The sequence below is a fragment of the Sinocyclocheilus anshuiensis genome, unplaced genomic scaffold (genome assembly GCF_001515605.1).
Source record: "Sinocyclocheilus anshuiensis isolate Anshui unplaced genomic scaffold, SAMN03320099.WGS_v1.1 scaffold555, whole genome shotgun sequence".
Taxonomy (NCBI): domain Eukaryota; kingdom Metazoa; phylum Chordata; class Actinopteri; order Cypriniformes; family Cyprinidae; genus Sinocyclocheilus; species Sinocyclocheilus anshuiensis.
In genome coordinates, this window is record NW_015552571.1 from 609,705 (window position 1) to 623,921 (window position 14,217).

Below are 14,217 nucleotides of genomic sequence, written 5' to 3' on the forward strand. Positions count from 1 at the left end.
GTGTGTGTTCACTGCTGTGTGTGTGCACTTTGGATGGGATAAATGCAGAGCACTAATTCCGAGTATGGGTCAATTCCGAGTAATTACTAATTCCGACAGTTTACTAATTACACTTTTAAATGTCATAAAAAAATGGCCAAGCATACTTGGCCACATGTCACTTTCACTTTGTATGTGTGTATTTGGGTCAGTGCCAATGTAATATTATTATTTTACTATTACATTTATTATTATATTTTTAAATAGCATTTTTATTTTATTTTAGTTTAGTGCTGTCAAACGATTAATCATGATTAATCGCATCCAAAATAAAAGTTTTTGTTCACATAATATACAGTATGTGTGTGCACTCTGTATATTTATTATGTATATATAAATACACACACATGCATGTATATATTTAAGAAAAATGTGTTATGTTTATATATTAAATATATTTATATATAATATAAATTATATGAATATAAATATATGCATGTAAATACATGTAAATATTTTCAAACTTTATACTGCATGTTTGTGTATTTATATATACATAATAAATATACAGAGTGCACACACATACTGTATATTATGTGAACAAAAACTGTTATTTTGGATGCGATTAATTGCGATTAATCATTTGACAGCACTATTTTAGTTTAAGTTTTGGTTTTTGCTTTTGACATTATTATTAGGTTTTTTTAAAAATTCATTTTTTTAAATATTTCTATTTAGTTTAGCTTTTTGTTTTTAATGCGGTTTTAAGTAATTGTAATACTTTTGTATTTTTAGTTAGTTGCCAAGGCCACATTTCTAATTTTACATTTTAATATTCTAATTCTCTAATATTTATCTTTTGTTTTATATTTGATTTCTGCTTTAATTTAGTGAACAAAAATGATTTTAGTTAACACTGGTTTGGTTTGTACAGGTGTTGCTGCTCGTGTGGTGGTCAGCACTCACGAAGGTGTTAAATGGTTGGACCTCAGTGGCTCTGAGAAAAGAAACATCACGTATAAAAGAGCCTCACCAGGACCTGTTTCTGCCCTTAATGCGAATAACACGTTATACTGGATCATTCCTGAGAATGACATCATCTACAGGTGCAGAGCCATTCAGATTAAATAGAAAATTATACCCATTATTATCATTAATGCCGAAATGCTTAAAAATTCTTCCAACACAAAACACATTTAATTTAATTTAATCCTATTCACACATAAATGAGCCTCACCAGGACCTGTTTCTGCACTTAATGCAAATAACACATTATACTGGATTTGTCTATTTCAGGATGTCTTTAGACTCCAGTGACCTTAGACCAGCTGTGTTGTTAAAGGCCTCCACAGGCATTCTGGGATTAGCGGTAGACTGGATCCGAGAGCTTTTGTACTGGGTCAGCACCAGAACTCATGCTTTACACGTGGCCTCTCTGAATGGCTCCAAACAAAGTGAGCTTATCTCTGGGCTCTCCAGACCTACTGCAGTTGCTGTCCAGCCGCTGCTAGGGTAAAAATACTGTCTTCTTCACTATATAAATTTTAGCCACTTAAATTTCAAGTATAATGTGACATTTTTGTGTGAATCATAATGTTCTGCTGGAAATAATGTGGAACAGGACTTTAAGTTAATTAGAATTTGAGTTATATGGTGGATGGATATTTTAGGTCAATTTTTGCTATTTTTCTTTAAATGTAATTTCAGAGGTGGAAAATTATTATTATTAGCAACTCATCAGAATATTAAACAACATAATACAATGTAACATATTTTCTATAATAAGTGCTAAGATTTTGATGTGTAATAATAATAATAAAGAAAATGTTTTTATTTTAGATTAATGTCATTGTGATGAATTGTGTGCAATAAGAACAAAAACATTTAATCTGGAAAAATATGGCCAATATTGATTTCTTGAATTACATCCTTCAATATTGAAATTAAAATTCTCTCATCATTTACTTACTCTTGTTATGTCACAGATGTAAATGACCTTCTTGGAACAAAAAATTGGAACAAAAAACATAGATTTTCAGAAAAATCACGCATTTCTGTGAGTTCTTATAATGCAAGTTCAAGGGTCCCTCAAAGTTGACACTAAAACTACAATCTACAAGCTTAGCTGATAAATCAATGTCTTTAATGCTTTGAACTATTTTTTTTAACTACAAACCATTGCTTTTGTTCTGTTTTGTGTGTGAAAGCACAGAGGACTGTCACTTCTTGCATAAGTTTAGCATTATGTCAAACATTAACTTTTAAAATATTAGTATTTTTCTCACACACATTTAACGTTTTGCTTCAGAAGACATTGATTCATCAGCTGAGGTTGTTCTTTTGCGTGGTTTTTGTAGCGTCAATTTTGAGGTACCCATCCAGTTCATTTTACATACTCACTTTGTGTTCCACAGAAAAAAGAAAGTCATATACATCTGGGTCTGCATGAGGATGAGTAACTGATAAGAGAATTTAAATTTTGGGGTGAAGCATGCCTTTAAGGTTGGATAATGTTTGAATAAATTTAGTTAGTTGTCTGAATGAGTTCAAACTCTAAACCCGTTTTTCTTCCCCAGGTATGTGTTCTGGGCAGATAGTGCAGCGTCTCCCAGAATTGAGCGTGCCAGTTTGGATGGGACGAGCAGAATAGCACTGATAACTTCATCTATACGTTATCCTGTCGCGATCTCTTTAGGTTAGACTTCTCATAAGCAATTAAGTTGTGAAACCCAACTTGCTTTTTTCACTCCATCACTTAGTGTATAAAGGTTTTATGTAAATTATACCAAAGTCATCCTTAAATTAATGCATGGATCATACACCTTGAAAACAAAGCAAGGAAAAATTTGAAAATAATAATAGAAAATAATTCACACCAAGGTGGTGGTGACGCGAAGAGAAGTGGCCGTTATACCTCAGGTGTTCATTCTTTTCTAATAATTCAAAGGACCGGAGTCAGTCATTCCACATATACTACAGTAGCCACTCCTAAAGACATTGTTCAATGTTGTAATTCATGACATTTGTCAGGTTTTTGTCCTTAAAATGCTCTTGCATGTAGGACTAATTTCTTACACATCTCATCCAACGCCTCTGTTGCTAATTCCAAAACGTCATTTTCTAACATCTAATAACGGAGGCTTGAGCCATTGATAGCAGACTAACGCACGTATTAATAAAGTTATTTAGCGTGTATGAATTACCTGAGTTAAAGGGACTTAGAGTCTCTGTGTCTCTCGGCTGCACATCTCTACTAATACCGAAACCTAAGTTCATCTGCTCCAACAACAGTGCTGTTATTACCTCGCTAGTGAGAAAAGTCATGTAGCTTTTAAGTTGCTAAACTATTTTACTGAGTACTGTATGTGTGTGCATTTGAGTGGGAGAGAGAGCAGGATAAAGAGAGTATGTGCTTTCCATAGATAATAAAATACGGAAATAATTAGTAGTATTTATCCTGTTGGTTACTGAAATCATTTGGCAAAGTGATATGGACATGGAAAGCGGTCAAGACCTGCCTGGAACTACTTTAGCCATGTTTCCCTGAAAATTGCACACCTTAGAATGTTCGTCAACCAATCAGATTCAAGCATTCAAAAGCCTTGTAGTATAAGAGTTAGATAGAAGAATAATGTCAAATCACTGAGTCATCTTTATTTTTGTAGCACTTTATACAATAGAGGTTTCAAAGCAGCTGCACAGTATTGAACAGGGAAAACTATCAGAGTCAATTATGCAAACTTCAGAAATGAGGCAAATCCAGATTCTGCTGGTAACTGCAGCAAGACAATAGTGTCATTATTCAGCTCCAGTCAGGTCAGTGTTGATTTACTGTAGCTGAGTTCAATAACTGTTATCTGTGTTTGTCAAGGTTGGTCACTAAGCAAAGGGGTAAAAAGTGAATAAATAAACCCATTGATATATTTTTTCTTTGCTCATTTAGATATCCCTCGTGGTCTGCTGTACTGGGCTGACTCCGGTCTGCGCATAATATCAAGGGTTGCATTTGATGGGCAACATAGAAAGACAGTTGTAGAGTCCAACGGATATCTAGATCAACCGTTTGGACTGGCCGTATTTGAGGTACATAACACAATGCATGTCACTTTTCCTCAATCTATATAATTATTTCCTTACCAATGACCATAGTTTATTTTTATAAAATGTGTGTGTGTGTATATATATATATATATATATATATATATATACACACACACACACACACACACACTTGTGTCCCTTGATAATGTTTAATAATATCCATATTCATATATTAAGCATTTTTATTGATTTATGAAAGTATTAATAATATATTATTGATGTTGCATTGATAATGGAGTAGGGAATTTGTAATGTATGTCCCCTGCAGAGTCGAGTGTACTGGAGTGACCAGTTGACCAACTCTATTTGTAGTGCAGACAAGCACAATGGCAACATTCTCCAGGTTTCTCAGAGACTCGGTTCTGTTTCACCAGCTGGACTGGTCATCCTTCACCCACTGTTACAGCCTTCAGGTAGTCAAAAATATTCTCTTACTCAACTTGTTTTTCTTCCATATAGTAACTAACTTTCATTCTTGGTAGAGCCACAAAAGTTAAGCATGTTAAGTTTCAAAAGGTTCAAAATTCAGTTAAGCTGTAATCAGCTCCACAGAAGACCATAGTGTCTTTACTCAGCTCAGCTCAGTTCATTGTTGGATAAAAGTGTTGATGCTGCAAGATGCGATTCAGCTGTAAAGGAGCTCTACAGAAGACAGAATGTTATTTCCGTAACCTTAAAGACTTCAGCCTCAAGTGACACGTACAGACTTGATCAGTACTGTACAGTTTAAAAACATTCCCGTAGATCAGGAGTTCTCAAAGTCTACATTCAAAGGTCCAAATCTGAATTTTCATCAGTGTCAAAGGTCCGGACCAGAACAATTGGTTATTACAAAATTTGTTTTTAATAAACATACATAACATGCATAACAAATAACAACATTTTTTTTTTTTTAAATAAAGTGCAAAAGTGGCAAAACAATTAATTTACATTTACATTTAGTCATTTTGCCGACGCTTTTATCCAAAGCGACTTACAATTGGGGAATACAAAAGCGATTCTTCTTAAAGAGGCAAACAGACACAGGAAGTGCTTGAAATACCAAGTTTTAGGCATTGTTCAAATAAGTACAAGCTAGAAAGGGGAAGGAATAAATAAAGAGAAAGAGAAGTTTTTTTTTGTTTTTTTTAAGATGAAGTCAAGTAGCGTTTAAAGAGATGAGTTTTCAGCTGTCACTTGAAAATTGTCAGGGATTCAGCATTCCGGATAGGGGTGGGAAGATCATTCCACCAGCCAGGAACGGTGAAAGAGAATGTTCTGGAAAGTGATTTTGAGCCTCTCTGTGATGGTACCACGAGGCGTCGCTCACGGTGGAGTCGCACGGTAGAGTCGATGGTTTACATTCTTCGGTCTTCACACGAGGAGGCCGTCACGCGACGGCTGCCGCAGGAAACTAAGCTTTTTTATACCCCTCTAACAAAATACTAAATTAATTCAGCTGGACACACTTTCCTTATTTTTTCCACAACAAATGGCCAAGCAAGCGCAGACACTGACAAGATACGCGATACAGAACGAGACCAAATGCAATATCAGCACATCTCCACACAGTAAACAAAACGAAATGTCGTCCGATTATGTCAAACGTCATACGCTCACTGGATGTCATGACAACAAATGTCATGAAGGAAAAGTTTCAATATCTCGCCTTCGCTTTCATTTCGGACCATCTCCAAAAAGACATTAAAAACTAAACATATGATTTACACGTTTAACATGCGTTTATCAAAGTAGGAAATAATTTGTGTTCTTGAAATACGAAATTGGGGCGGGTCCGGACTGAATTCCCTCCGGATCCGGACCGGAGTCCGGACTTTGAGAAGCACTGCCGTAGATGGTATATTTGTTTTTAGACACTACAGAATTCACACTTCCATTTGTTTTGATGACTTTCATTCGGAAATGTGGAAAATAGTAATAAAACACAATAAGTATGTGGGTCCACGCTTTTTCTCTACACATTCAAAAGAATGTGTGGTTAATTGCATTAGCTATAAAACAGTAACATGATTTCATATTTTTAATCTATGCTGTAATGCATTGAGAGCAAATTAATGTTTTTTCCATTTGATGATGTGTGTGTGTGCGTGCACGTGTGCAACTTCAGGTCATGCTGTATGTGGGTTTCTCTCTGAGTCACCCATCTCTTCTCTGACAAACCTCAAATTATTTGCTCGACTAATTTCGGTTAGTGAGCATTTGTGTCTGTGTATATTTGTGGTTCTCAGTTACTGGTATAATTTACTGTTAACTCTTTTGTTGGAGAAGCACCTACCTTGTAAACATGATGTTACTTTTGTCTGTATCTACTAGTTTGTAAATGTAATACTGTAGTTGCTATAAATGGCTTTTTCGGTGGTTTTGTAGTTTAAAGAGTCTGTGTGTGCAGTAACGCGCTGCTTCACTGGTGCTGTTCATTTTCACATCTTTTTTTTTTTCTTCACATGTTTTGAAAAAAGTGAAAGGTACTTTCCAAGATGGTACATGTGATGTGGGATCATACTTGTTGCGAATACAACTTTTGCAACGGTTTCTTGTGGGCGTGTAGTTTTGTGCAGTGGTTCTGAACTGGGTTTGCGGTAGGACCCAGGAAGTATGTGAAAAACAAATACAAAAATATATTATCCTACAAATGTAAACGAAAATGTCCTTAAAACCAAACACTGAAATATATTAATATTTCACTGAACTACAGGGATCTGAAGTTATTTTTAAAATGTATAGATAAGCTTTTTAAATGATTTAAGACAAGTGTTTGTATTTGCTTTTTCTAACTATATGCATGATTGTGATTTGTTGCATTTTTCATTTTTCATTTTCAGACAACGATCCATCAAACACTACACTTGCTGTGGAATCACACTTTTCCTGTGAATACCACGTCTGCTTGTTTTTTGCAGTTTCTGCAGTTTCTTGTGGGCGTGTAATTTTGTTATACTTTGTTTTAGGCCAGGCAGTGGTTCTGACTTGGATTTGCTTCAGAACCAAAAACGGACATGACAAAACAAAAACAAGTAAAAAAAAAAAATAACTGATTACCATACAAAAGTAAACAAAAATGTCCTCAAAAACAAATATTTCATTATAAAACGGATTGTTCCGGCCCTTGATTCTGATTGGTTGAGCTAAGTTCGAAGCTGTTGTAAATTACTCTACAAACATACACCTTTTGTTTACATTTGTGTGTTGCTCGGCAACCACTTTGTTGGAACCACAACCGTTTCTGAGGAACTACATTGTTTGGCGGAAGAATAATGCTTTTATTAATATCATTACACTTTATTTGCTCTGTTCTATTTTGTGAAACCTTACTACGTATATGGAATAACCGTTTTATAAAAGCAAGAAGCCCCGTGAAGCCGTGGTTTACAGTGAATTTATAACAGCTAAGGGGGTTGTAGGCACTCCACTTCGCGTCGTGTTCCAAATTCACTGTAAACCACGGCTTCTTGGGGCTTATGGCTTCAAAGAACTACAGGGATCCGATAAAATGATTAACATGACAAAGGCTGAACAGGAATATCGATGACAGTATTTAGGTTTCTAATAATCTTCTAATCAACATGATGGCATTTTTCATAAACATGTTATTTCAAATCAGCTTTACAGAAATTAATGTTGATGTTTATAATACCTTAAAGCATTATCGTCCACATTTACAGTAGCAGTTAAGCATGTTGTCTGGCTTTAAATTTGTGCCGCAAGACCGTAGTCAAAAACATATCGGAAGTGTTTCTTAAAAGTTATTTTTGCATTTTCAGGCAATGATCTGTTGCAGTCGGAAACAAGAACACCATTTCCTGATTCACAATTTGCATGGCTCTTCTCACTGACTGGTTGGTCTAACTTCTCTGTTGCAACCTTCTTGCATTCATCTTTTTGAGAAATGTCCTTCTGTGTCACTTATAGTAATTGGACTGATGTTCCCTTGATCACCTTTATTTGTTCTTCCTCTGGTAGTCATCATCAGTTTGCTGCTGGTGGGGGCAGTGCTATGGCGGCAGAGGTCTGAATTCTGTGCTCCTCGTTCTCTTTCTCTTGGAGACGAGACGCTTAAAGAATCCCAGGATCCTCTTCTGTTATCCAGGCTGCCTGTAATACATGAACATAAAGTAAGAGCCACGGTATTTTTATAGCCTTCACACTCAGATTATCTAAATGGGGCTGTCAGCAGCGTGTCTGGATATTTATTAACAGTAAATCACTGATCATGTATTTCCAACATATTTAACTTCTAAGCTAAGAAGGGGGAACAAGAGGTTTCTGAATTCTACATATAGCCTCTATGGAAACAAATGAATTTTTGAATTTTGTTTGATGGCTACTGTTTTATGATTAACTATATGTATCACTGATTTTATTTCTGTTGATTTGTTTATATAATATGCATTAGATTTTCAATAGTAGCCTATCACACACTGTTTTGCATTGTTTTCCTGCTGACATTTTCAAGTGCCTGCTTATTTGCACAGATAATATGTTGCTTGCGTTTTCAGGATGGCACACAGAATGGTTCAACGCACTGACATGGACAGAGTTTTCCTGTGAGAGGTCCTCTACATTTCCTGTGGTGGATATGCCAGCCCCCATTTCCTGCTGTGTTTGGGAGAGAAACTAAAGTGAAACTAAAGTGAGGCAGGCAGATGGATTCCACACAAACATCCTGCTTGCAGACCCCAAAAATGCGCTTAAATACTTGCCAAATGTCTGTTTATGATTGATAATCACAGAATTAATCAAACAAAGCATTTGAATCAAACTAAGCATTCAGTGGAACATGTTTGTCTTATAAAAATATGCTATTGTCACTGTATCAGACTTTTAAGTCCTTTAACTGAATTGTATCGGTCTGAATTATATCTTTCCATTTGCATTGGGGATTCCACTGGACACGGAACAGCAAAATGTCACCATGACAGTGTTCTGAGCTTCAGGTCAATAATTAATCAACCATGTTATATGGTACAAACAGTGCTGTGAGTCATTACATGACATTTGTCTGTTTCGAGCTTGTTTAAAGGTGCTGTTCTGTTTAGTTCTTACTGCTGTATTTTATGAAGTGATAAATGTCCATTCTTCATTGAATGTGTAGGCACACAATTTGACCAATCTCTGTCTTGTCTTTGTATGTGTGCGCATAGAGACAAAATCAGTTTGGAAAATATTTTATTTTGAAATTCACCAGTGCTGTTAATGCTACAGAGCATAGACTACAGAGATAGTTGTGTTTATTTATGTAAGGAGATCATTTTTTTTATTTATTTTTGTGGTTTGGATCACTTTTCCTGTTCTCTTCAAGTTATAGTGTTAAAACTGTTAATCATTTAGGTGTAAAACAGGTTTTTGCTCTTCCTTCTGATTGTATATAGTTTGAAAAAATGTGGTTTGAATGCTTTTAATGACTCATGGTAAAGGGAGAAATAAAATATAAGTTGGAAATTGTACTTTTGATGCTGTATATTTTCAGCAAGTTTTCTCTCTCTTTTTGTGTACATTTACTGATTCTATTAAAGGAGAAGATGGAAACGTTAAATCACTTTAAGAATGGTTTTGACAGCTAATTAGAATCTCGATTATTTTAAAGAGCTTGTAAAGGAGCAGACGTCAGCAACTGCAGCGTGTGAATATATAAACAAGGTTAATTGCATGTTGGTATGGACAATAATATAATCACGGCGAGCCGAGTTCGATTCCCATTATTATGTGATGAGTTTTTGGCACACAAAAGCAGTTCATTAGGTGTACTGAAAAATATTTTCCGACTTTCAGTTCAGTTTCCTCTTACTTTTGGGGGAGGGGGTCCATTGCTCCAGTCATTGCACATCCTGTTTTACATCCTCATTTCTATATCTTGAAGAGAACTTTACGGATTTAACCGAGTTCCACGTTACTGGGTCAACATAACATATAGGCCTACTGAGCTAGGAACATTTTTACTCTGTAAAATCACTTTATTGCAGTTTGTTTTACTATCCTTGAGCAAATATGTGTATTTCATAATAGGCTACTGTCAAACAATTTGAATTTTGCCGCAGTGTTTGAGGATTTTTATCCTGCAAATGATTATGAGCAATTTACTTAACTTTCTTTAATGAAATATACTTTTTGCTTGTATTTCTTGGAACATAGTATCATTCATAATATATTATAGCCTATTTTTTTGTTACTAAATAAAAATTATTTTGACACACAGACACACACACACACACACACTTCTATTTTATTTATTTATCTTAAGAAAAGTGTGCCTTACTGTGAAACTCAGAATAAATCAATTTGGTTACATTTTAAAGTTTCTTCAAATGATTAATCAGTGAGCTGCCTTGCCTGGTTACCTTGACAGACCCAGCATCTGTCACAAAGATAGTTTGACGTTTGACATTCATTAGACATTCGGTTTCATACCAATTCAACTCTTTGCGCCTGTTATGTTTTGAGACCAAACGAACTCAGATAGATATAAATATATGCCCTTTACGTTGCACAAGGCTTAATTTCTAGAAAAAAAATACAAATTAATTAACCATATAATTTAATTAAACAATTTAACTACATGACATTATACTATAAAACCAATACTAAAATGTTCAGAAAAACATCACTGTCATTGCACAAGGCTCCGTTTTTGGAATTACCATTTTATGTGTTTTATAATAATTTTACAACTTGTAAGTTGTAAAATCTTATAGTATGCAATAATATAAATCCATTAAACGACAACACTGTTTGAGATAAAGGTATCAAACCAACTGTAAAAATATTCAGAATATTATTCCCTATAATGCTCAATTCTTGTTTTTTCAGATTATGTATTTATTGTTTTTATATACAGTACTGAAACCATGTTTTTCATATGTTTATATACTGTACCTACTTAAATGAATTAAACTCTGAAATTGTTTGAGATAAAGGTATCAAACCAACTGTAAATATATATATATATATATATATATATATTATTCCATGTAATGCACAAGGCTTCTTTTTCAGATTATGCCTGTATTGTTTTTATATACAGTACTGAAACCATATTTTTCATATGTTTATATACTGTACCTACTTCAATTAATTAAACTCTGACACCGTTTGAGATAAAGGTATCAAACCAACTGTACAAATCTCTAAATATTATTTCTTATAATGCACAAGGATTGGTTCTTTTGATTATGCCTTTATTGTTTTTATATACGGTACTGAAACCATATATTTTTTATATTTTTAATATACTCTAGTTACTTAACTTCATGAAACTCTGACACTGTTTGAGATAAAGGTATCAAACCAACTGTAAAATTCTCAGAATATTATTCTCTATAATGCACAAGGCTTGTTTTTCAGATTATTAATCTGATTTTTTAAATACAGTACTGAACCTATTTAAATCCATTAAATTTGAACACCATTTGAGCTAAAGATATCAATGAAGATATCAAACTGTAAATTACTTTGAATAGTATTCTGCATGATGTACAAGGCTTAGTTTTCTGATTATTAATATGATATTTTTTATATACAGTACTGAACCTTGACTATTTTTTTTTTTTTACACAGTCCTGGAATTCCCATTTAAATCCATTAAACTTGAACACCACTTCAGCTAAAAGGAATCAAACCAACTGTAAATTACTAAGGCATAATCTGAACAAACAAGCCTTGTGCATTATAGGGAATACTATTCTGAATATTTTACAGATGGTTTGATACCTTTATCTCAAACGGTGTCAGAGTTTAATTAATTTAAGTGGTATACAGTATATTAAACATATGAAAAATATGGTTTTAGTACCGTATATAAAAACAATAAAGACATAATCTGAAAAACCAAGCCTTGTGCATTACAGGGAATAATATTTAGAGATTTGTACAGTTTGTTTGATACCTTTATCTCAAACAGTGTAAGAGTTTAATGAATTTAATAGGTAAATTGTATAAAACGTATCAAAAATATGGGTTCAGTGCCATATATAAAAACAATAAAGGGATAATCTGAAAAACCAAGCCTTGTGTATTACAGGGAATAATATTTAGATATTTTTTTTTATACCTTTATCTAACGGTGTTGTCGTTTAATGGATTTATTTATTGCATACATTAAAAGTTGTAAAACTATTATAAAACACATAAAATGGTAATTCTAAAAACGCAGCCTTGTGCAATAACAGGTAATTTTTTTCTGAACATTTTATTATTGTTTTTATAGTATAATGTAGTTAAATTGTTTAATAATTTATATGGTTACATTTTTTTTTTTTTTTTGCCTTGTGCAACGTAAAGGGCATATATTTATGTCTATCTGAGTTAGTTTGGGCTCAAAACATAAAGAGTTTAATTAGTATGCAACCGAATGTCCAATGAATGTCAAACGTCAAATAACTTTTCCGCCGTGCCTCTGTCTACTACATCATGTTCAGTGTTTCCTCTAGAGACAGCTGTGCCACAGAGACGCGTTTGGATTTCCTCATTAGGAGGAGAGAGTTTGAGCTGTAAATGCAGGGTGTGGATTGTTGTGTAGGCGCATTTCAACATTAACAAACCTCAAACACTTGTGTTGACCATTTCCAAAGAAGCTAATTAACGGTCAGGTAAGATGAATAATATTTTAATCTGTTTCTGTTAGAGGTTTAGATAACCAAACAAGTCTCGGTTTACTTTTTTTCCCGCAAGTAGAGGGAAAATAACTCAATTTCAGTAATTACATTTTAAATGTGTTTAAATTCTGTTGGTTTTCTATCGTTCCTTTCAGAAAACCAACCTGTGGCAAATTCAGTGCAACGACAATGTGTGCTAAAGTTATGTAGGCTACGTTTTTATAGCTAAATATGAAGATTCTTGGTTAATGTTGTATGATTCTCGCATGTATTGTGTCTTAAATATAAATTAAACGACACAGGTCTGTAAATTTAAAAAGAAAAACGATTATTAATACTACGGTTGTCATTATATTTCCAGTAGGCTAATAGAGAAAACGTTTTGAGAGACTAATTAACGGAGATCACTCCTGAGGATAGCCTGGCTATAGCAGTGGTCTTCACTATTTTTTTCATGGGAGCCGCACTGATAGGGCAAAATCAATCGGAGAGCCACTTTTACCACGAAGTATCAAGTTACATCCAGTCATAAATAGCATGTCTTTTTATCAATCTGTCATATGCAATGCAATACAAAAGGGGCTATCATTCTTTATCATTTACCAGACAGATTTGTTTAACTGAGACCAGATTATTTAAAAAAAAGAAGGATTACCTTAATGCTGGAAAGACCTTAAGTTATTTTACTTTTTCATACTAGCCCATCATGTATCTAACCATCCAAGTGTACATTCGGCCTTAAGAGCTGTTAAGATTAAAACTGCTACTCCGCAGTGAGTCAGTAGTCTGACCATGTCTACACCGGACGCAACAGTTGTCGTGCCGCACCCTGTTGCGCTAAAAGTCTGCCCTTACCAAAAAGTAGTATAGCCTACTTCAAGTTTATTTTAGTAAGTATACTTAAGTAAAGTTCAAGTATATTTTTAAGTATACTTTATGTAGTAAGTATACAAATGTCAATGTACTAGTAGTATACTTGTAAGTGTACTATTTCAATACTCCTTGGGAATAAATTGGCCCACTTTCTAGTATATAAAAGTATACTTTAAGTATAACCGTAGTAAACTTTGAGTACACAACTAGTTTACATCAAAATGTTTAGTTTGTACTGCAACTATACTAAAAGTGAACTTATAGGTATACTGATAGTTCACTAATTAAATACTTGTAGTAGCATTTTAAGTACACTTTGAAGTATAGTCTCAGTAAACTACTAGTTTAGTAGTTTTATACTGCAAGTATACTCGTAAGTTTTCTTTAAGTGAACTTTACATCATACTTTAAGTATACTACTATGTCCCTATTTAGGTATTAATTTGTATATATTTTGTTACATGAATATCTGAACATACAAAACATCAAAAGAACAGGGTATCTGCTTGTAAACAAAAACGTTTTATTCTAGCTTTATGCATTCTTTTTTTTAAAGAGCAGGTCATATGGTATTTTAAAGTGTCCTGATATCGTGTTGGAGTCACCTACAACAGGTTTAAATGCATCTAAGGTCAGAAAACATTGTAATTTTCTCAGAATATACATTTAATATTAC

The 14,217-nt window shown here is 33.9% G+C and overlaps 2 protein-coding genes across 2 annotated transcripts in view; both read left to right on the top strand.

Annotated features, from left to right (window-relative positions):
* Positions 1-9,518, top strand: part of LOC107665055 (very low-density lipoprotein receptor-like) — a 12,402-nt gene extending 2,884 nt beyond the window's left edge. The window contains exons 4-11 of the mRNA XM_016455800.1: positions 914-1,085; positions 1,276-1,491; positions 2,556-2,674; positions 3,923-4,062; positions 4,349-4,493; positions 7,842-7,916; positions 8,041-8,192; positions 8,577-9,518. Of these exons, the coding sequence (XP_016311286.1) occupies positions 914-1,085; positions 1,276-1,491; positions 2,556-2,674; positions 3,923-4,062; positions 4,349-4,493; positions 7,842-7,916; positions 8,041-8,192; positions 8,577-8,606 (1,049 nt within the window). The 3' untranslated portion in view covers positions 8,607-9,518. The remainder of the gene's footprint in view (positions 1-913; positions 1,086-1,275; positions 1,492-2,555; positions 2,675-3,922; positions 4,063-4,348; positions 4,494-7,841; positions 7,917-8,040; positions 8,193-8,576) is intronic.
* A 3,011-nt stretch (positions 9,519-12,529) lies between these two features.
* LOC107665060 (N-acetyllactosaminide beta-1,3-N-acetylglucosaminyltransferase 3-like) overlaps positions 12,530-14,217 on the top strand; it is a 5,142-nt gene continuing 3,454 nt past the window's right edge. The window contains exon 1 of the mRNA XM_016455805.1: positions 12,530-12,662. The gene's annotated coding sequence lies outside the window, so the exon portion shown is untranslated. The remainder of the gene's footprint in view (positions 12,663-14,217) is intronic.